This window comes from Meles meles, chromosome 13 (assembly GCF_922984935.1).
Source record: "Meles meles chromosome 13, mMelMel3.1 paternal haplotype, whole genome shotgun sequence".
Classification (NCBI taxonomy): Eukaryota; Metazoa; Chordata; class Mammalia; order Carnivora; family Mustelidae; genus Meles; species Meles meles.
In genome coordinates this window covers 32,135,029-32,158,766 of record NC_060078.1, presented here as the reverse complement: position 1 = coordinate 32,158,766, position 23,738 = coordinate 32,135,029, and the positions used below count along the sequence as shown (strand labels likewise).

At 50.6% G+C, this 23,738-nt stretch overlaps 1 protein-coding gene across 5 annotated transcripts in view; it reads right to left on the bottom strand.

Annotated features, from left to right (window-relative positions):
* Positions 1 to 23,738, bottom strand: part of CDH23 (cadherin related 23) — a 395,682-nt gene that overhangs the window by 348,274 nt on the left and 23,670 nt on the right. For all 5 annotated transcript variants that reach the window (XM_046026731.1, XM_046026733.1, XM_046026732.1 and 2 more), the window contains exons 2-3: positions 7,546 to 7,617; positions 1,618 to 1,695 (exon numbers count right to left, since the gene is read on the bottom strand). In XM_046026731.1, coding sequence (XP_045882687.1) covers positions 1,618 to 1,695; positions 7,546 to 7,612 — 145 coding nt within the window. In that variant the 5' untranslated portion in view covers positions 7,613 to 7,617. The remainder of the gene's footprint in view (positions 1 to 1,617; positions 1,696 to 7,545; positions 7,618 to 23,738) is intronic.

Below are 23,738 nucleotides of genomic sequence, written 5' to 3'. Positions count from 1 at the left end.
AGAGACCCTAATGATGACGAAGGCTGCTAACATTCCTTCATTTCCTGAGCTGCACAAACCAGACACCTGCTCTCCTCTCTCGGCACCGGCCCCAAGTTAGGCCTAAGTGTGGGGAGAAACCCCACATGAATCCAGAAGCCCGCAAACAGGTCCTGACACAACCCCAAGGGGGAGAAAATAGCTCAGCAGCACCCCCAAGAGACTTGTAGTTGCGCTCTCCACCCCCCACCAGGAGGAGAGTAAGCCTATGGAAGAACATTCCAGAGAGACAGGCAGCCTCCTTCTTGGAGGACCCTTTAAATGCCTACATCCACAAATCCAGCCTTTCAGTGCTGAGCCAAGGGGGTGGCTAGTCACCAGAAAAACTGTCACATTCCACAGAGCCCCCTCCCACCCCCGCCATGAGCCCTAGAAATGAAGTGGTCCTGGGCGGTGGGGACAATCCCCCACAATAGTCAGAAACACACCTGCTATGCCCTGTCTCCACCTGGAAAAAAGCTTCCATCAGGAAAACTGGAAGGAAAGACATCTTCAGGGGCTGCTGTCATGCCCCCCAAACAGCAGGGGAGAGTCTGGGGCCTGCTAAGTCTCCCCTCCTCAAGCAGAGATTCTCTTTGAAGAATTTTGCATCTCCTCCATCACACAACTACATTTGATTTTAGATAAAAAAGAGTGTTTAAAAATGACCTACGTCACTTTTATTAAAAATGACCTTCACACCCCTCCCCCCGCTTGCCATCCCAGTTCATTTTCAAGGACAAGCGACGCTCCAGAAAGATGCACCAGGCCAACCCCAGACCTACGCTGCTTCTGGTGCACAGCCCAGACCCACAGAGCAGGCAGACCTGAGACAGAGAAGCCACAGATGACAGGCACTTTCCCTACAGTGACACCCACAAGAATGAAGACTTAGGAATGAATGTGGCTGGAGGCGGGTCCTTTCCAGGCCCCGCTGTTTGCAAGCGCGCTCCCAGGAGCCAGAGTCTTCCCATCAGCATGGTGGCAAGATGGGTTTGTTCCATGAACCCCCATTTCTCGAGACACTTCTGGTCCTCAGAGCTGAGCGGACGCCACAGGGCAGTGAGTGCCCATCTCCAGCCGCAGGTACAGAAGCCAGGCGCTCCGGAAGAGGAACGAGCGCCAAGCCTGGTCATGAAGTGACTCAAGCTGGGGTGGAAAGGGACACTCGTGATCACCTCCTAAACATTCCATTTACTTTTCCTCATGACCAAAACAGGCACACTCAATGCAGAAAACTCAGCGATCACAGCCAAGTACGAAAGGCTACACAACAAACTCTATGACGGCTGCCATCTTTAACATATCACAGAGAAAAGGAACGAGCGGTTTGTAGAATAAAATGAGTGCAGGAGTAGAAGTCAAGCAACTTGGGCTCAATGTGACAAATCCTGGGACATTTCAAACTCCTGTATGTTGGAAGGAGCAGCCCGAGGAAGTGCTGAGTGCCCCATCCCCGGGGACAACCAAGGAGAGGCCGTACGAACATCACGGAAGAGTCTCCAGTGATGGATGGAACATGGCCTCCATCTCTAGGATCCCCTTCACTTGGGGGAGCGGAACCCACCCCACCGTCCAGTGGCCCCTGTGCCAACTCACCCACAGGCGTGTCCTCGCTGATCAGCAGGTACGTGTCAAAGAAGTGGTTGGTGAAGAAGGGCAGTCGGTTCACCTGGCCTGGAGGTCAGAGGACAAGAGCGTCAGTCAAGTATCCTCAGGCCAGCTTCTGGAAGGAGACACGGAGTGGGGGCCGCAGAGGGCACGGAACCGGCATCCAGTGCCACGGCCACCTTCCTAGGACCCCAGCGAGTCCCCGTCCGGCCTCGAGGTAAATGGGGAATAATGCGGGTGGGGAGCTACTACAGTGAGCGAGACCACCAGCGCCACGCGGCCCTGGCATCCTGGACGCCACACGGAGACGTGCTGAAGCGTGAAATACAGGCAGGGCCGCAAAGACTTGAACAAAAGACTATGAAAAAAATGGGTGTAAAATATCCCATTAACCTTTGATATGGATGACGTGTTGAAATGAAAATAATGCGGATATATTGGATGGAACTTATTATTAAAATGAGTTTCTTTTCTAATGCAGCTCCTAGAAAATTTCAAGTCACACACACGTCATATTCCTGCCAGGCCGCATGGCAGCAGGTGGCAGGTGTGCGTATCGAGGCCCCGGGCTGTGCCCCAGAGCAGGGCATGGCACTCGGGGGCTCTCAGCAGCCATCTGTCACGGGAAGGCATGGCCAGTCCATCCCACGGGGTGTCACGAGAACTGCCATCTATGGGACCTTTTCCCTCCATCTTCGCAGGACAGCCTGTTGGGGAGAGCAAGGCTTGTAGGGGATCCGTAGTCACTGGCCCAGGGACACACAGCGAGTCAGTGGCCTAGGCCTTATGGGGCCGCTGGGTGCTTGGCCCTGTACCACTCTGTGATGGCCTTAGGGTGAGAGCTGGGTCTGGAGGGAACTGGGGCAGTACTGGTAGGAGACCTTCATACCACAAGTCCCCCACACGAGGACTCCCTGAGGCCTGGTTTACCTGTCACCTGAGCCCCCTCTCAATGGTCTTCAGTAGTGTGGTAGATAGAAAATATATTTGGGGGGCACCTGGGTGGCTCAGTGGGTTAAATCTCTGCCTTCGGCTTAGGTCATGATCTCGGGATCCTGGGATCGAGCCCCACATCGGGCTCTCTGCTTGGCGGGCAGTCTGCTTCCCCTACTCTGTGCCTGCCTCTCTGACTACTTGTGATCTCTCTCTCTGTCAAATAAAATCTTTAAAATATATATATATATTTTGGGGGAGGGGTCTTTGTCCAAGTTCCTGGCACAGAACTCCAAAATGCCTTAGAATTTCCAGAGTGAGAGGAGTGTCTTTTGTCCTTTGTAGGGAGGCCCTTTTGAACACGGCTGAGTTTACGCTAGTGAGGGCACCTAGGATGGGGCTGGTGGCAGAAAGACCGACTAGTTAGACGGTGGGCACTTTTAGCCCCAGCCGACCTGCAGGGAGGGGAGGGGCCTGGAGATTTAAGAGATCAGAGAAGTTTCCAGGAGGTGAACATAGCCCCGTGCTGAGAGGGTGGGGCCCCTAGCGAGGACAGGGAAGGCTCCCACTGCCCTCACCCCCACTCTGCCTGGCCGCCCCTGAGCTGTACTCTTTGTTTAACCTAGTAAATATAAGCAACATGCCTCCCTGAGTTTTGAGAGTCATTCCAGCTGATCAAACCCGAGGAGGGGTTGGGGGGAGGTGGTCAAAGGGACCCCTGACTTAGGACTGGTAGGTCAGAGCACAGGGGACCTGGGACTGGCTGTGAAGTGGGGGTGGTCTTGTAGGCCTGAACCCTTAACTCTGTATGATCTGACACTAACGCCAGATAGAGTCAGACTGAACGTGAGTCAGACACCCACTCGGTATCCGGAGAATTGAAGGACTGGTTGCTGGTGTGGGAAGACACCCAGAAGTACGCGAGTGAGGAGGGCACTTCCTCTTCCGCCCCTGCCAACCAGTGGGTAGCGGGTCTGGCTTGCACAGGGCTGACACTGTGCTGCCCTAAGCAGCTCCTGCTAGGTCCTCCGGGGACTTCCTCAACAGACATGGGACACAGCCCTCCCGTTTCCCATTTCTGCTGACCTGGGGCTCTCTCAGGGCCTGTGACTGCCTGGAGAACAGAGGCCAGCTCCCGGGAAGTGAGAAGGCTGGAGCCGAGGGAGAGCACTTGCCCCTCCCGCCTGAGATGGTTCCTAGTGGGGGGTGGGGGGCAGAGGGTGGCATCTTTTCCTCCTCCCCCTAAATCTGCTCAGAACGATGCCATTTCTGATCCCTCAAACATTCTGGCCTTAATCTCACTTCCTGGCTAGGACTGCTGACCCTTCTGCCTTCACCAGTCCAAGTCCCAGTCATCTTTCAAGTTTGACCACAGATGCCCCTTCTTCCAAGAAGCCCTCCTTGATCGCCATTACTATAAACATGCACTCATATACATTCCTCCACCCTCTCATGCCAGGAATCCAGAGCCCCTCGCACATATAACAGCCTCAGAAAGAGGCCACTGGTCAAGGGCCTTGTCTTTGGAACTTCTCTGTGCTTCCTTCTAGCTGTGTGATCTACCCATGCCTCAGTTTACTCAGGTGTAAAATATCAACAGTAAGACTTACTTCATGTTTGTCCTGAGGATTAAGTGAGATTACATACATAAAGTGCTTAGTGCCATGCGCCAGCACCCAGCCAACATTGGATAAAAGGTGGCTACTATTAATACTGATATTAATGACGGGCTGCTTCGGATCACCACCAGAAGCCTTGGGCTCCAGTATGGGAAGCAGGCTGAACTCAGGGAGAAGGCTCAGGGCTGCCCAGAGAATACAGCGGTGGGCTTGGGCAGCTGGGGGAGGGAAACCAGCAAGGGAAAAAATCGCCTGCAGCAGCATTATTCACTTTAAGATTTTCTTTTACAGGACCTGCTGATAATCAGCTGCGGAGAGCCCTGCATGGGTAGCTGTCAGGGCCTCGGGGGCACATATCCCCTGTGCATACCGAGCAGGGCCTGCGTTCTTAAAACAGTCCTGCTTCCTCCAGCGGCCCTACGGCCCTGGGCAGCCAGGGCAGCGCCCAGAGACTGGGAGGGCTGGGGGGTGGGGAAAGGGGCTCATGGACAGGTTACTTGTTCTCTTAAAAACCACTGTCCGGGCACCAAGGCTCTGTCCCCCCGAGGCAAAACGGCTATCTCGGGAGCTCTGAGACCGCTATCCTGGCTGGACTGTGAGTGGATACCCAAGGAGGGGGGCACAGGAAGCCTCGGTCCAGGCTTCCCATGCCCCCCACACCCCACACACCCTGGTCCCCCACGAGCTTCCATACAGGGCTCACTCTGTCCTGGGGGCGTCTCCCTGCCTCCCCCCCACCGCCACCCTCACTGATTGTTCCCTACACAGAAGAGAGGAGTCCACCAGCTCTGAAGACGGCGACCAATGCCCAGCATGGAGCTTCTCACCGCCACAGGCCTGAGGGGCGAAGGGAGCAGGGAGGCTCACAGAGAACAGCACTCGAGGAGCTGCTGCTGCTGCTGAATGAAGAAGATCCGGGAAGGGCTCGGAGGAGGGTAGTGTCCTGGCCCGGGGCACCTGATCCCAGAATGACTGACGCCAGATGCAGTGTGGGGATGCCAGGCCAGGGAGTGCTGACTTTACTCAGGGTCGTGGGACAGGGATTCCTCCTCGGGCTTGACGAGCACTGGGAAGTGGCAGAGCCTGGAAGCAGCTGGGCAAGGATCCAGCCCACACCTGCCTCCCCAGTTCTCTGATCACTGATGGGGGCAAGAGGCCTAGTGGCTCACACTGAGATCTACGTCCTGGGGAGCCCCCTGACAGGGAAGGAGCACCGGGCAGAGAGGACAAAGCTGGAGGCCTCACGCGCTCTATGACTTCGCTGCTGTGTGGCCTCGGGCAAATCTCTCTTTCTGTCCGGCCCCCATTTCCAAGCTTCAGGATAAAAGCCCCACAGGACCCTCCCATCCCCCGCCAGAGGTGTCCTGTGCGCTGTGTCACTGTCACAGTGACCGCAGTGCGGGCCCTCAGCATCCCGGGGGTCAGAAGCCTGACGTGTTGCTGTTGGGCCCGAGTGCTGGTAGCCCTACCATCAGGAACCCCCATGCCCCCTTCCTGGGGACCAACTGCAGGACCAGTGGGATGCCCTGAGGCCAGGCCACACGGGGATGGGGCAGGGCAGACCCACTCAGTCCGTCACCTCCTGACTTCCCAACTGTCCCACAGAGGCCGGGGAGAAGGAGGGAAAGCTTTGGCAGAGAGAACAGGACAGGCCGACAAGGGGGTTTGACAACTAGGGGGGTTAGTCCGTGAGACTGACCCATCGCTGACAGCCCGGGATGGGAGGACAGATCCACTGGGGCTGTGGGTCAGGTGAAAACAAAGCGGGGAGAGGTGATGGGGGATGGTCTGCGGGACAAGGGAAGGGTTAGGGGCCAGGGAGTCCTGGCCCCATGCTGCTCCCTTGTGGCCCCCTGAGATGCACGAGCCATGTTCCATCACCAGGGCTCAGGAGGAAGCTGCCACCTCTGCTGAGAATACAGCTGAGCTCTCCGCACCTGTTTTATTTTTACATCTGTATTTCTTCTTCACAGCAGGGGGAAGGGCATACGCGTCCAAGGTCACAGAGCCCCGGGGAGACTGAGGAGAGTGTCCTGGCTTCTACCATCCAGCAGAGCCAGAGGGTCAGAGCTGTCTCAGGTGTCCCCATGAAGACCTCCCCGAATGGGGCTCAGAGGGCAGGTGGGGGAGTGCTAACCCATGGAGGATCAGAGACCCTGACTAAGGCTCAGCCACATCCTGCTTTGCATGACCTTGGACCAGCTGCTTCTCCAGGTGTCGGTTTCCCTGCAAAGTCCGCCCAGAGTTGAGAGAGGGTCTGGGAGCCCCTCCGGCTCTGCCCCGAGAGTCTGTGAGCCTACATTGTAATCCCACGCTGCCTGGATGGGAGTGAGCTGCCCATCCCAGAGGCACTCCAGCAGAAAGCCTTCCAAACTCAGGGGCCAGGAGAGGGGCCCTTCAGGGGACTGTCGGGCAGCCAGCGTGAGGCTGGCTTCCTCCAGAGACTCCCGGGCTCCTTGGAGTTGTCGAGGGAGCTGGCCTCACTCAGGAATGTGTTTGCCCACGTCACCAGGCACCCTGTGCCCACAGCTCCTCCCCGGGGACACCCTGCCTCAGGAGACACTGGGCCAGCCATGCCTGCGGTCCTGGCCTCCCTTCAGTGCAGCCCAGAGCTGCTTTGCACCTTGCCACCAGCTGTCTGGGCGCCAAGGGACAGGCCCATGTCCGGGTCTTTCCCGGTCTGCTCCACGGGCACGGGAGTGGACACACATCTGCCTACTGCAAGGGCAGGGAAGGAGGCGGGTCCGCCCCCAAGGTGAAAGAGTTCCTCACTGCCACACTTTTGCTCAGGCTATCCCCTCCTCCGGGACTCCCTTCGTCCTGCTCCCCTACTCTAAAACTACTTCCCAGCCTTCAAAGCCCAGATGAAACCTTTCCCTCTGGCTGGTCTTTTCTCCTGAGGGTCCATCCTTCAGTACCACTCTGCTCACTGTAGTCTAGGTGGTAAATCCTGGCTGTGTCTTCCTCCCCAGCTAGGCTCTGGGCTCCTTGAGCGCCACCCATTGCTTGCACACCCCGGAGCCGGGCACCACAGACACACACAGCGTTACATGGCGGGTGCTCACACGACGGCTGGGAAACTGAAGAGAACCGAGGCCAGGCCCTGTATCCCACGAAGATGGTTGGCGGCACAGATGCCTCCTGCCCCGGGAGCTCACTCCTTCTAAGGCTCCTCCTTTTCCCTCTCAGGGAGGCTGGTATTTTCAGCCCTGGGAGTGCTGCAGCCACCGAGGCCACAGAGGGAAGTGTCTGCCCGCTCACACGCACAGCAAGGCAAGGTCTGCAGGCCCGGAGCAGCCATCTCCCAGTCCCTGTCCCAGAGCACAGACCCCGTGGGGCAGGAAGGGCAGAGGATTGGACTTACCCCAGCATCCAGAGATCAGCACAAACAGCCAGGCCACGAGGCAGCTGGAGGCGGTGTGGCACTTCATGGTTCCTGGGGACACAAGAAAGGAGAAGGTGACAAGCCTGCTCTTGGAACTCCTTCCACACTCCCTCACCCCTGCAGCTCCAGGGAGATCTGGCCCGGGGAAGAGGAAAGGGAATCACCTCACATTGGGGTGGGGGGAGCGCACGTGGGAAAGAAGACAGGGTCTGTGTCACTGGGTTTCGTCCTCATCCCAGGCTGGGTATGACACGGCGGCCTGGGCTGGTGGCAGGGGCATGGGGCTGTCAGAAATGCATGACTGAGGCATTCTGGGCTCGGTGGGAGGAGGGGGTTGTTGCCTTTGCGGCCCCAGGAATGACAGGTCTTGGGGGACAGGGATAGGAGATGGGCACTGAGCAGGATGTCAGGGGCCTACAAGAAGGCGTGGCAGGCCCAACAGTCCAGATCCCCCAACTCAAGTGCCCAACAGGCATGTCATTTCCCACGTCTTATATCCACCATCTTCTCTTAAAAAGGTGGATATGAAAGGAGACAGCAGGCCACTGTGTCCAGAGAGGCACAGAGGGGGTAAGTCACAGCACAGCAAGTCTGTAGAAAGCTGAAGCCGAACTTGTAGCGGCTCAGAGCAAAGCTCCAGTGAGATCTGGGGTCCAGCCCCCAGAGGCTCAGCAAGGCGAGATCCCACCTCTAAGGGTGTCGGGGAAGGACACTGTCCTCTGGCCCCTTCTTACCCTCGTAACAGCTCAGGGACGGGCCTCCCGGAGACCAGCCGTGACACCGGGGGGCGGGAGGGGCCCACACTTCTCAGCTGGGAACCCCCATCTCTCCCTAAAATGTCAGCCCTGTTAGTACAGGGACACAGCCCACACACCTCTGCGTCCCCTCAGCCAAGGGCCTGCACATCAGCCTCTGGTTTAACCATTTGCTCAGAGACCCCCGGCTCACGGGTCCCAGGTCAGAATGGGGACCCAAGTTGACCTGCCACCTCCCTCGTGGGTAAGCGATCAGGAAAGACCCCGGGAGGTGAAGGAAACTGAAGGGAAAGGATTTTTGGAGACACTTCCACCTCTCGGCATGATCTAGGGGCAAGAGATTCCAAAAGAGACACAAGGTCAGAGCCCATCATTCCAGACCCGAAGAGGTCTTTGTCAGCCTGGGCCCCAAGTGGCCCATGACATAACTGGGTCAAGGTTCCTGACACACACAACCAGCGATGGCCCTTTTGTTTCCCTCCTAACACTGTACTTAAAATGTCCTGGTTACTAGGCATGAAACAGCAATTAGAAGAATAAAAGATCCTAAGATCGGGCATCCAACTAAGAAAGAGAGATGAACAAATATCTGAATATTGGGAACATATTATAGAGGAATGTCTTAGAAATGCTTCACACAGGACATGAGACCCTTGGAAACACCGTGAAACAGTCATTTCCTTGTCTTGGGGAGCATAAAAAAGTCTTATCAACTGTTTGTAAGCCAAGTATACCAAAGCAAGTGAAGATGGCTCTCTTTCTCTCTCTTAAATAAATAAAATCTTTTTAAAAAGAAAAAAAAAGATCCTAAGATGTACTTAAATAATGAAAAATGGTCCCCCCTTCAGAAGATGCCCCCCCTCATACATTCCTATATTTCCACCCCCTTGAGCTTTGGGACATCAAAAGCCCGTCACAGGGGTACCAACCGATACGTTACAGGGGCCAGGCCGGGAATATCGAAGAGGGAGAAGACAGGTGGGTGGGAAAGATGGCCCCTGAGAAGCCACAGGCTCTGTCCAAAAGTGGCAGCCGCTGACATGTTCCAGCCAAGGGGGAATGTGGACCCAGCATAGCCGGACCTTCTGATTTTCCTTCATGAAAAACTGGCAACGTGGCTTTTTATATGAATTTGCTTTTTTAAACATTGGCAAATAATTGCCTTTCCATGGGCCTATAGGATGTGTCTGGTGGCCAGAGCGGGCAGGGCACGCATCCCAGCGGGCCCTCCTCCGCACCCGAGCAAACACGTTCACACTGCACACGCGTACGGAGCAGCGTGGCTGTGTTTGTCTGCACAATCATGGAGGGCGTCTCTACACAAAAGAAACTTGCTTTTCTCACATTACAGTATTTCACGGATGACCCCCCAGGTCAGCGCTACTCCATCGACACCCTTCTCTCCAGAAGCAAAATCATAGTTCAGAGTATGGATGTGGCAGAAGAGACACGAGCATCCCTAAGCTGGAGCGTTTGGGCGTTTCCGGGGTCCCACCACCACAGGCAACACCACCATGGCGTGCCCTCTGCATGTCACTGTTTGGGGCCTCTGGCTGCTCTTGAACGTGGCTCTCTACCTGCAGCATCCCTGGGCTGATTAGTTCCAACACCGAGCATGTACGTAAACCTTTATTAGACACCACCGAATCACCTTCTAGAAAGGCGGTGGCAATGCCTGCTCCCTCCAGGCGTAGGACAGGGCCTCTCTTTCCACCTGGAAGTGATCCCTCTCTTAAATGGCTGCCAATCGGTTGCATGAAAAATGGTATGGCATTGTTGCTTTCATTTGCATTTCCCTAACTACTAGTGAGGTTGAGCGCGGTGCCTTTTGCTAAATGTTCAAACCACTTTCCATCTGTTACCCTGTGTTAGCCTAGCGTCTCCTGCAAAGAAGCCAGCCAGCACTGCTAGCATTATCCCTGATTTACAAGTGGAGAAACCAAGGCACAGGGCAATTAAGTGACAGTCTGACATCTCCCGGTGAGTGAGTGTCTTTAAAAAAAAAACAAACCCCAGCCCTCTGCCTTTCTAAACCAGATGTTATAAGAATTAAACAACATCTGCCAAGAACATCATCCCCAAAGAGCTAGGGAGCTAGCTCATGGCCCTTTATCCTCCTGCGGTCCCAGGTATAGGGGCTTAGCATGGAAGAGGATGTGGAGAATTGAGGGCTGTGGGGCCTGGTTCCATGTCTTCTTGGTGGTGAGTATGTTTGAGGGGTTTCTGGAAGTCTTCCTGCAAGGATGGGCTTTAAGCCAGGCACCTGAAAGATTTGGGGGGATGGGTAGCTGGCTGAGACTCTGCTCATATCTCTGGGGGCCTATCCCTGGCACTTATCCCACGCCTAGAGAGGAAGCCCAGCACAAAAGAGGTGTGCACACGTGTGCTACACACACACGTGCAAAATGCATCTCGCTTCCACAGCGCTGGCTCAGGCTGACACCACCAGGCATGTCTGCTTCGCCTTCGGAGGCCATCACGGTGCCTCGCTGCCTCTCTTCCGTGGGTCAACGGCAGCCAAACACAGCCCTGCATCCGCAGGGATGGCAGGGCCACCACCCAAACAGTTTGAAGCAGCGGCCACGGTGGGTCCACACTGACTGAGTCCTCAGCTTGGGGCAAGGCAGCCTAGACAGAAGAGCGATGGGGGGGGGGGCACAGGCTCCGGAGGGTGAAGCGGAGTAGCCAGGCAGAGGAGGGTCCATCTTCCCACTGGGTTTCCCCCAAGCTCCCAGGTCTTGCTCTTCCTCTGGCCCCTTTGGTGATGGGAAGGAAAGCGAGGCCCAGAGAGAGAGGCAGATGGCTGTGGGAAGGAGCCCAGGGGCCCCAACCTCCAGCCCAGGTACCGTAATGGATGCTGCATGGCATGCCCTTGACACTGGGGCTGCACAAGGGGCACGCGTCCCCTGGGAGAGCCTGACCTTGCCTGTCCTGTGCACCAGCCCTCCCACCTCCCACCCAGCACGGCTGCGGGGCCTCCTCCACCATGTGAGGCCATACCGCCCTCAGGGGGGACCTGAGTTCAGGCCCAGGTTAAGGGCTTAGTGGGAAGGCCCCAAGCGGGACTCTGCACCTACTGGTGAGCTGGACACGGGTGAGAATTGTGACATACTTTACAGTCACAGTATACAGGAGCCAGGGGCAAGGCCAAGTGTGTGTGCCAGGAAGAAGGGGAAGAGCTGGGGCTGGGGAGTGGGCTCTTTTCAAGCTATTGGCATCTCATGAGCCTTGGGCACAGGCTCGTGTGGGAATGTGTGTAGGGCACCGTGCACACCCACAGGACCATCCGGTGACACAGTGTGATCCGAGGGGTGAGGCGATGGCTGATTATGTATGCTTCTACACACTTACTGCATTTTCCACATTTTCTATAATAACAGCCAATGTTTTTATAAACAGAGACCTAGCTTCCGTCCACCCCACCGGGCAGCAGTCCGTGAACAGACAGACAACTCTGATGAGAAAGTTCTTTCCTGTGCTCCCCTGAGCCTCTCTGAAGCCCACTGTCCCAGGAGTGAAGACCGAAGGAGACCCCTGTGGCTGGGAGGGTCCTCAAATTTCCTCTGGCTGACAGCACCCCTCTGCTGCTACTCGGGCCCTTCCATAGATAGGGAGCTCCCTCCCTCCTGGGCACGGGGTCCCAGCTCAGAGACCCTGCCTCACAGCCCAGCCCTGTTACCTTCTCACACTGGAGTGGGGTGGGGTGAGGGGCATTCTGGTTACACGCCCCCTTTGGAGGACCTCCCTGTGCTCCAGACGTGGGGATTCACAAGCACAAGAACGGGCTAAACCTGACCTTGGAGATGTGACCTTGGTCTGCTGCTTAACCCTTTCCCCGGGGTGCAGGGGGAGGGGAGACTAACAATTTAAAAGAAAAACAAGTGCCTGAAGGTCCTCACACGCTCTCTCACACATACACACAAACTGGGTTCAGGGAACCCCTGCAGGAAATGTGCCCACAAGATGCCCCTGGCCCAACCTTAGAGGGCTCCCCGCTTCCTGTCCTCACTACTCCCCTCCCCCATGCTGGAGGAAGCCAGGTTCCTCACAAAGCTCCTAGCTATCTGGAGGTCTGTGGGGGCGGGGGGGGGGTGTCACCGAATGCCTCTGGACCAAATCCAAGATAAAGTCCATCACAGCCTGGTTTCTCGGACACAGACTGGAAAGCATGTTCCTTGTTTCTGCCAGAGCAAAGTACACTCCCCTCTTCTGGGAAATCAGCCCATTCTGGGCTCCACTCCCAGGCCAGGGTCCTCATGGTTACCATCTCCCACCTCTCTGCAGCCCAGCCGGGGGTGCAGGAGCAGAGAGTGCACTCAGTAGGGCGGGAGAGGCTGTGCCTTCCATCCCAGCAAGGAAGGGGACAGGAAGGAACAGAGCAGAGGGGGAGGGAAAGGGCAGGAGGGGACATCTGAGCAGCTTTTCAGTTTCTCAGGAGCGAGAGATTTTCACAGCAGGGTGCCACAATTTAGTTTGAACTGTTATGAATTCCCATAAAATCAGATGCACTCAACTTTGAATAGAAATACAGAAATACGCAGCAGAAATCAAATACAATTTGGGGATTATTCACCACCACTACACACAGAGGGGTTCGTGCGTGCAAGGAGGCGCCTGCAGACGACACCATTAGGGCCACTAATGGACAAGCCACTGTCAGCTACTGATGGCCACGCTTCAAAGCCCACCCTAACTGGGCCACTGGAAGGGGAAGCTGCTGGGATAGAAGGTCGCTAAGAGGGACTTTCCCTGTAAGGAAGGAAAAGACCACCTGTGGCCATTCTATTCGTGCCCTCCCACGGATCCCTCCCCAGAGTTCCCCCTGACTGAGGTCTGGGGTGGGTAGGGAGCCAGGCAGGACTGAGGGGAGCAGGACTGAGACCCCCACCCAGGGTGAGGTGCCACAGTGGTAAAGCATCCTCCACGGGAGGCTTGGTATCTCTGAGTCCCCTTGACCTACGCTTCAAAAAAAAAAAATTACTCAGTAGGCAATATATTTTAGTCTCTTCATTTTTAATGCACAGACATGGTCCACAGCTGTATAAAAGGGCGTGTAGTAGGAAGTGTCTCCCCTTACTCAAGCACGCACCTTCCCAGAGGCCACGCTAGAGGGAACGTTCCCAAAGGACTACAGTCTATGCAAGGATATAGCATACAGTTTTCTCCCTTTCTTAAAAAAAGAAATCGAAGCAGTGTCCAGGCTATCCTGCTCCATTTTGTCACGTGACACTACATCCTAAGACCGTTCCGTTTTAGAACATACAGGCCTTGCTCTTCTTAGCAGCTGTGGACTGTCCCATACGGGGGGACCATAACTTAATCCCTGCTGATGGACGTTTAGGTTGTTTTTTTAACTTTTCACTTCGACAAAATGAAGCTGCAATGAATATCCTTGTTCCCGTATCTGGACACACAGCATGAAGAAGGAAATTTTCATATTTTTACAGCTATGGACGAACTGCTCTCCCAAGAGGGGGCACCAAGTTGCACTTCCCCTGACTCCCAGTAAAGGGCCGGTTTCCCCGCACTGTCACCAGAACTGGGCACACACTATGTTTTCGGGTTCCAGAAAAGGTGGCTGCGGCTGCTCACCCTCAGACCTCTGGCCCCATCATGGCATGGAATTAGAATGGAGTTGATCAAGGCTGGCATTCTCCTATGTCCCTGGCTGACCAGTACGGTCAAAGCCAACAGACGCTGGCTAGGCTCTGGGCCATGGCTGCTGTCTGCAGCTGCCCCCACTGGGGTCACTGCCAGTCCACTGCCACAGCCACCGGACTCTGTCTATGTGCCTTGGCCAGACTGTTCTCTCCACCTGGAGCGCCACCTGGGTCCACCGTCCATGTCCAGCCCCGACTTCATGACACAGCTCTCATGTCACTTCTGCCAGGAAGTCATCCTACATCGCTGCTGGAACTTGGGTCCGCGGCTCGCCTTGTTTTGGGTACATTTTTGGAGGCAGCTATTCCCACTGTGGGGGTCAGACTTGTACGCATCCTTCTTCTCCCAGAAGACCCTCAACATCTTGCAAATAGAGCCTACTTTACCCCATAGAGCCATCTGCCCACTTAGTATCTCCTCCTGGGTGTGTCTCTAGCATTTAACATTGCCCATGTGCCCTAATTTCTTCCCCAAATAGGTTCCCATTCTCACCCTTCCCACCTCAGCAAATTCACCTCCACTGGCACACTCTTTTCTTTTTAATTCAGTTCACAAATAGATTTCATATATCCAATAAGCGGCATTTTCCTCTTTATTCTCTCTCTCTTTTTTTTTTAAAGATTTTATTTATTTATTTGACAGAGAGAGAGATCACAAGTAGGCAGAGAGGCAGGCAGAGAGAGAGGAGGAAGCAGGCTCCCTGCGGAGCAGAGAACCTGATGTGGGGCTTGATTCCAGGACCCTGACATCATGACCTGAGCCGAAGGCAGCGGCTTAATCCACTGAGCCACCCAGGCGCCCCCCTCTTTATTCTCTTAATCACCGTATTTCAGGCACACTAGCCTTCTCTCCACCTCATACCTGCCAAGTTCATTCCCAACCCTGGACCATCACTGTGATTGATCAAATTATTGTTCCCCCAATCCTTCACTCTGCATAGAATTGCACAACTATATCCATGCTGGGGTGTCATCATAGGCAGAGTGTGCTATCCCATCCTTTATGCTGGGCTTGGCCATATGACTTGTCTTGACCAGCAAATGTTCTGGTCAACCTCTACACTAGCACAAGCATATGACCCTTGTGTAGAAAGGCTTTCCTCTTGAGCTCCTGCCTTTCAGCTTGAGATGAACTTGCCCCCAGGCAGAGTGAGCAGACTGAAAGCACATATGGCCCAGAATCAAGTTCAGTCACACCTAGCCTAGATTTGCTGGCCCTCCAGTTGACCCACAGACACATGAGTGAGAATAAATAATTGTTGTAGTGGTTTTGTAGGCAGCTTCACTGAGGTAATAAGAACCAATGCCAATGCTATGAAGTATATATAACCACACAGAAACCCAGACAGAAATCTTCATGACATTAGACTTGGTAATGATTTCTTGGAGATAACACCAAAAGCACAGGCCAAAAAAAGTTAAATAAGCTGGAGTTCCTCAAAATGAAAAATTTCTGTGCATCAAAGGATGTTATCAATAGAGTAAAAAGGCAACCCACAGAAAATATCTATAAATGACATATCTGATAAGGGATTAATATCTATCATATATAAAGAACTCCTAAAACTCAACAGTACAACAAAAAATCTGACTCAAAAATAATCAAAGGATTTAAATATACAATTCTCCAAAGAGAATATCCAAACAGCCAAGGAGCACATGAAACAATGCACCACATCATTAATTATTAGAGAAATGCAAATTTTAAAAAATCGTAATGAGACATCACTTCTCACTCATTGGGATGGCTATTACTTTCAAAAGTAGAACATAAAATAAAGGTTGGAAATAATGCAGAAAAACTGGAACACTTGTATATTGCTGGTGGGAATGCAAAATGTTGCAGTCATTGTGGAAAACAGTATGGCAGTTCCTCAAGAAATTAAGCACAGAATTACCAGATGATCCAGAAGTTCCACTTCTGGTATATAGCAAAAGGACTGAAAATGGGTACTTGAACAAATATGTAAATAGCAATGCTCACTATGGCATCAATGAATGAACATTGTCCATTAATGAATGATGGACATCATTGTCCATCATTGTCCACCAATGAATGAACAGGTACACAAATTGTGCTCTATACATCCAGTGGAATATTACTGAGTCTTAAAAGGGAATGAAATTCTGACACATGGTACCTTGAAGACACTAAGCTGAGAGAAAGAAGCCAGTGGCAAAGGGACAAATACTATATGGTTCCAGCTATATGAAATACCAAGAGTCGTCAGATTCATAGAGAGAGGAAGTGGAATGGTGATTACCAGGCACTGGGGTTGGGGAGGGAGAAAGGAGGAGTTATTGTACAACAGGTGCAGAGCCTCAATTTGGGGTGATGGAAAGTTCTGGAGATGGATGGTGGTGATGGTTGCACAACAGTGTGAGTGTACTTAGTGCTACTTAAAAATGGCTTAAACAGTACATTCTGTTATGTGTATTTTGCTGCCAGAAAAAAATGTTAAAAATGATTGAAATGGTAAAATTCACATTTTGTAAATCCTGCCACAGGAAATATATGTATACATAAAATAAATAAAAGGCCACCACTCCTCTCATGTTACTACTCAAAAAAAAAAAAAAAAAAAGGCCACATATAGAGCCAGGCACACCCATCACAGCAGGGACCCAGCAGCCCCATCAGAAAAAACTTATGAGGGCCACCAGCTGCATATCAGTCCAACTACCACATGTGAAGTTCCCCCTACACACTACACTCTAATCCCTACTTCGGCATATGTCAGTGTAATCATCCCCTGATCGGAGACACCTTCCCTCGCCACCTGCTACCGTTGGTCATTTTTTTCTCACTGTACACTGTCCTTGTCTTCCATACCTCTCAACACATTTCATAGATTCATAGTAGTCTTCTGGTTGGTTGTCTCCCCCACCCTATTCAAGTTACACGGGGGTGGGGGCCCCAGGCGCCTAGCTAGGTGATGACCAAGGGGAGGGAAGGTTCTGGCAGGGTGGGCTCCCTTTGACAAGCTCTATGCACATTGCTCAAGGTCCACTGTCTCCCCTGATACAAGAATCAGAACATGAAAACAGGAAGAGGCCCTAAAAGGCAAAAACTGAATCGCCCTGCTTTTGAGTCAGACTCTTCCACAGAGTAATTTTGTGTGTGTGTGAAAATCTCCTCTAGCATAAGTGGTACAACTTTGTGGGAGGCCGTTTGGCACAATAAAACTAGAGCCTTGAAAGCATTCATACCTTTTGACTTAGTAATTCCACTAACAGGAATTTTCCCTAAGGAAATCATCAGAATCATGGCACGGAGAGCGGTTTTGAGGCTGTTTACAGAGCACAGTTTATGACAGTAAAAACAGACAACTCCTAATCAATATTAGTAGGGCTTCTCAACCAACCACACTGGTGGCCAGCCCTGCCACCCCCCATCCTCCTCCCATGGCACTGAGTCATTGCCAACAGCTGAGCCAAGGGTCAGGCCCAGTCATGGTAGTCAAGACCTAGGCACAGCAGGAGGGTGCATGAGGTCCACACAGAGGACACCCCTGGAGCACCTGGTTGTGGAAACCAGGGGAGACTGTGTTACTGGGCCCCACAAGACCCCTTTTACATCAGCTCCCTACATTTGCAGCATGAGGACGTGTAGCTGGTCTGCCTAATGCATGGAAACAAACACAGGGTGCCAAAATAAGGAGATGGAGAAATGTGCTCCAGAAGAAGGAACAAGATACAACCTCAGAAAAAGAAGGAAATAAAATGGAGATCAGCAATCTACCTGATCAAGTGTTCAAAGACGTGATCATAAAGGTGCTCACTGGACTTAGGAGAAGAGTGGAAGAACTCCATGAGAAGTTCAGCAAAGGGATAGAGAATACAGAAAAGAACGAGTCAGAGCTGAAGAAAACAGTAACTGAAATGAAAAATATACTAGAGGGAATCAACAGCAGATGAGAGGATGCAGCAGAACAGATCAGCAATCTGGAAGACAAGTAGAAAAGAGCAGCCACACTGAGCAACAAAAAGGAAAAAAAAACCTTTTTGATGAAGATAGATTAAGACCCTCTTTGACAACATCAAGCATACTTATATTATAAGGGTCCCAAAAGATGAAGAAGAGAGGGAAAGGGACAAAACTATTTAAAGAAATAATAGCTGAAATCTTGCCTGATCTAGAGAAGGAAACCAACACCCAGGTCCAAGAAGCACAGAGAATTCCATACCAGATGAAACCAAGGAGGTCCACACCAAGACACATAATTATTTAAAATGACAAAAATTGAAGAGAGAATCTTAAAAGCAGCAAGAGAAAAGCAAATAATTACGTCCAGGTGAAACCCCATTGGGCGATCAGCATATTTTTCGGCAGAAACTTTGCAGACCTGAAGAAAGTGGCAGGATATATTTAGAGTGCTGGAAGGAAAAAACCTACAACTGAGGCTGCTCTGCCTGGCAGGGTTGATATCCAGAATTGAAGAAGAGAGAGAGTTTCTCAGACAAGCAAAAATTAAAGGAGCTCACCAAATTCACTCAATCAGCCTTACAAGTCATGTGAAAGGAATATCCTTTGGCAGAAAGGCCATAATTAAAAGTAAGAAGATTATGAAAAGAAAAAAGTCCACTGATGAAAGCAAATATATACTAAAGGTATATGTTTCAATCACTCATAAAACTAGTAGGAAGGTTGAAAGACAAAAGTTAAAATCAATAATTAAGGGACACACAAAATTTTAAAAAATGCAATATAGGACAAAATATCCATAAATCGTGGAGGATGGTAGTAAAAACTACAGTGCCCGTAGAAGGTGTTAAAAAGGGAGAAAGTGACAGTAATACAATGGCCGGGGACTTAAGGCCCTGCTTACATCAATGGGCACATCATCCAGACCGAAAATCAATAAGGAAACAATGGCCTCAAATGGCACATTATACCAGAGGGACCTAATAGATGCATGCAGAACATTCCATCCCCAAACAGGAGAATACATATTCAAGTGCATGTGGAACCTTCTCCAAGGCATCTTAGGTCACAAAACTCAATATATTTGATAAGACTGACATCATATCAAACATCTTTTCTGACCACAATGCTATGAAAGTAGAATCAATTACAAAAAAAAAAAAAAAAGGAACGAATACAAACACATGGAGGTTAAAGGACATGCTACTAAACGAGCAATGGGTCAATAAAGAAATCAAAGAGGAATTCAGAAGCTACCTTGCCACAAATGAAAGTGGAATGTCCTCAAATCTATGGGACACAGTAAAAGCAGTTCTAAGAGGGAAGTTTATAGCAATACAGGCCAACTTCAAGACATAACAAAAATCTCAACTAAATAATGTAACCTTACACATAAAGAAACTAGAAAAAGGAGACCAAAGTCCAAAGTTAGTAGAAGGGGGGAAAAAACCATTACAAAAATACTACCAGAAAGAGAAATTAAGAAAACAGTCCCAATTGCCTCTAAAACAATAAAATACCTGGAATAAATTTAACCAAAGAGGTGAAACACACCGATGAAGGAAAGCAAAGACATCACAAATAAATAGAAAGATATACAATGCTCAAGTCTTAGAAGAATTAATGTCATTGAAATGTCCATTCTACCCAAAGCCATCTACAGATTCAATGTAATCCTTATAAAAGCATCAGTAGTATTTTTCACAGAATTGGCACAAAGAATCCTGAAATTTAAAAGGAACCACTGACCTCAAACTTCTAAAGCAATCATGGGAAAGAAGAACAAAGCTGGAGGTATCAGATGTCAAACAATACCACACAGCTATAGTAAATAAAGCAGTATGGTACTGCACAAAACCAGACACATATCAATGGAACAGAACAGAGAGCCCAGAAATAAACCCATACTTACACGGTCAGTTAATTTCTGACAAAAGAGGCAAGAATATACAATGGGGAACACAGAGTCTATTCAACATATAGTTTTAGGAAAACTGGACAGCCACGTGCCAAGAAATGAAACTGGATCACTTTCTTTGTTTAAGATACAACTCAAAACCAAAATAATAATAATAATAACCATCCAATTAAAAATGGGCAGAGGACTTGAACAGGTATTTTCCCAAAGAAGACATAGAGACGGCTAATAGACAAATGGAAATATGCTCAACACCAGTGATCATCAGGGAAATGCAAATCAAAACCACCATGAGATACCCCAACACCGGTCAGAATGGTTAGTATCAAGAAGACTAGAAATAACAAGTATTAAGTGAGGATGTGGGGAAAAGGGAATTTTTTAAAAGATTTTATTTATGTACCTGAGAGAGTGAGTACAGACAGGGAGAGAGAGAGAGACAGACAAACAGACAGACAGACAAACAGACAGACAGACTCCCTTCTGAGCAGAAAGCCTGATGTGGGGCTTGATCCCAAGACTTGGAGATCATGACATGAGCCAAAGCCAGACACTCAACCAACTGAGTGTCCCAGGCATGCCAGAAAAGGGAATTCTTCTGCACTGTTAGTGAGAATGTAACTTGGTACAGCAACTACTGAAAACAGTGTGGAGGTTCCTCAAGAAATTAAAAATAGAAACACCATACGATCTAGTGATTCTGCTTCTGGGTATTTACTTGAAGAAAATGAAAACACTAATTCAACAAGACATATGCACCCCTGTTTATTGCAGCATTATATACAATAGCCAAGACATGGAAGCAAGCAGCCTAACATTCACCAACAGATGAATGGAGAAAGATACAGTGTATATACACAATGAAATATTACTCAGCCATGAAAAAGAATGAAATCTTGCCATTCATGGCAGACTGTGAGGCACCCATGGAAAGTCATTTTCAGAGAATGTTTATTGACAAGGAAAATGTACATGACAAATTGTTAATAGAAAACACAAGCTACAAGACTATGCCTAGTGTGTTCTCACATTGGGAAAAAATTATATATGTATATATCTATACAGAAAACATATAGCAACATATTGATATCTTTATTATATCTTCAAACAGAGAGATTACGGGTGATTTTGTTATCCTTAGCATTCTTTTGTATTTTCCAACCTGTGTGCATTGAATGACTGATAGCATTTAAACAAAGCATTTAAAACATTTAAACGGGGACACCTGGGTGGCTCAGTTGGTTAGGCTGCTGCTTTTGACTCAGGTTATGATCCTAGGGTCCTGGGATGGAGTCCCACATCGGGCTCCTTGCTCAGCAGGGAGCCTGCTTCTCTCGCTGCCTCTGCCTGCCACTCTGCCTGCTTGTGTGTACTCTCTCTCTGACAAATAAATGGATAAAATCTTAAAAAAAAAAAAATTAAACAAAGCATTTCAAAACAAACTAGTTACCCAGATAATAAGGTTCTGGCATATAGGTAGATATATAGACCAATGGAACTGAACTCAGAGTTCAGAAATCAAACCACGTGCCTACGGTCAACTGATTTTCAATACGGACTCGAAAACCACTCGACTGGGGAAAATCAACCATTTTAAACAAATGTCCTGGGACAACTGGATAGCCACATGCAAAACAATCCAGTTGGACCTTACCTCACTCCATATACAAAAATTAACTCAAAAATGGATCAAAGACCTTAATGCAAGAGCTAAAACGGAAAGAACTCTTAAAAGAAAAATGGGTGTAAATCTTCACGACGTCAGATTCGTCAATGGTTTCTCAGAGAGGACGCCAAAGCAAAAGAAGAAAAAACCAGATTCGATTGGACTTCCTCAAAATTAAACATTTTTTTGCTGCAAAGGACACTATCAAGAAAGTGAAAAGACAACTCACAGAATGGGAGAGACTACCTGCAAATCCGACATTTAATAAAGCGATCATCAAAAAGACAGATAATAACAGCGTTGGAGGGGATGTGGAGAAATGAAACCCTCCCACGTTGCTGATGGGAATATAAAGTGTTGCAGCCACTTGAAAACACTCTGGCTGGTCCCCAAACGATTAAACGAGAGTTAGCATATGACCCAGCACCGTGTACCTAAGAGAAATGAAGACCCACATCCACATGGAAATTTTCCCATACTTGTTCCCAGCAGTGTTATTCATAATAGCCCAGAAGTGGACACAGCCCAAATGTCCCTCAATGGACAAACGGATAAACAAAAAACATAGTATGTCCATACAACGGTATGTTATTCAGGCATGAAAATGAAATCCTGATACAAGCTACAACTTAGATGAACCTTCCAACATGCTAAGTCCACGAAGTCAGTCACAAAAGACCACGTGTGAGTCCATTTATATGGCACATCCAGAATAGAAAAATCTATAGAGACAGATGTAGATTAGTGGATGTTTAAGACTGGAGGAGACCAAAGACTAAAGGGACTAAAGGGTATGGGGTGTCTTTCTGTGAGGATGCAAACGTTTGGAAAGAGACAAAGTGCCCGCCATCGCACTCTGCTGTGAATGCACTAATAACCATTGCACTGCACGCTTTAAATGGACAAATTGTATTCTATGTGGATTACAGCTCAATAAAAATGTTTAAGGATTTTAAAGTAAACTTAGAAGTCAATAAATAAAGCTAGTATAGAAACTGAAGCTTATCGGAATTAAACTAGGTGACCTGTCATGTTCATGTTCAACCTCCCTCCGCCTTGCCCCCCCACCCCTCCCACCAGCCTCACAGCCGTATCTTGCCACACCTGAAGCCCACTCTTCATGGTGAGCCAGTCTGAGCCAGGCAGCCCATCTTACTAAGGAAACTGAGGGCCACAGAGGGTGCTTCCTTTGCTTCAGACCTTCAGGCCAAGAGCCAGAGATGCTAACGGAGACCCCAGGCCTTGAGCCCGTCCTCACCACTCACTCGCTGCGTGGACTCTGGAAAGTCGTGGCCCACCTCTGTAATGTGCAAGGTGCATTTGGGTTTCCTGGCGGTCCCGCCGCAGCTCTTCTCTGCCTCTCTGATGCTGCCCACCCTGCCGCCCCCCCTCCAAAAAAAAGTCAAGACCATTTTACCCAGGAGCCATGCAGGCCATCCGGGAAACTGTGGGTGGGACCAGAGCCACTCCTAGTGGCCACCTGTTCGATTTCCACTGGCTAATGCCCTGGTATCTCCAAGGCTGAGGGTGGGGATGGAGGCCAGCACACTGCCGGACAGATGGAAGGGTTCATGTCTGTTCCGAGTCTCTACTCGACTCTCTTCTCTTTTTGCTTTCTCCACTCTCACCCACCGCACCCCAAAACCTGCCCCATAGGAGTCCAGTTTGGCTAGATCACAATGGGAGAGAGAGGGAGATGGGGAGGGAGAGGGAAGAGGGCAGGGAGAATGGGCCCCCAGGTCACTGAGGAGGCATGGGGACGAAGAGCCTGGGAAGGGCCTTCGCCGGGAGTGTGGCTGGCGTGGGCTTTCCAGCTCCTGTGTGGGAGAGGCCACAGCAGGAAGTGGGCACCTGAGTGCTCTTTCTCTCACCTGTGCCCCCACCCCCCCACCCCCCTGGGCCCTGGGCCAAGGAGCAGGCTAGTCTCACTGTTCAGATGGCAGCCCCAGACTCTGCCTCTGGTCCCGTGGCCAATCCTCAGCATCAGCCTGATCCTCTCGGTGCTGTTTCCTCATCTATGAAATGGGCTCAGCCTCTGCTTGTCCAGGTTGGCAGCACGTTTATGGAATTCAAGTCATCAGAGCTGTTCTCCGGGCAGCGGCCTGGAATCGGGGGTTAGGCCTCAGGACACAGAATGGAAACTTCTGGCTGAAGGCCCAGGGCCCCCCACACCAGCCAGCAGGAGGAGACACTCTCTGGCGGGGGGTACCCCCGGGACGGGTTCCACAGGGAACGGGGAGGAGGGAGG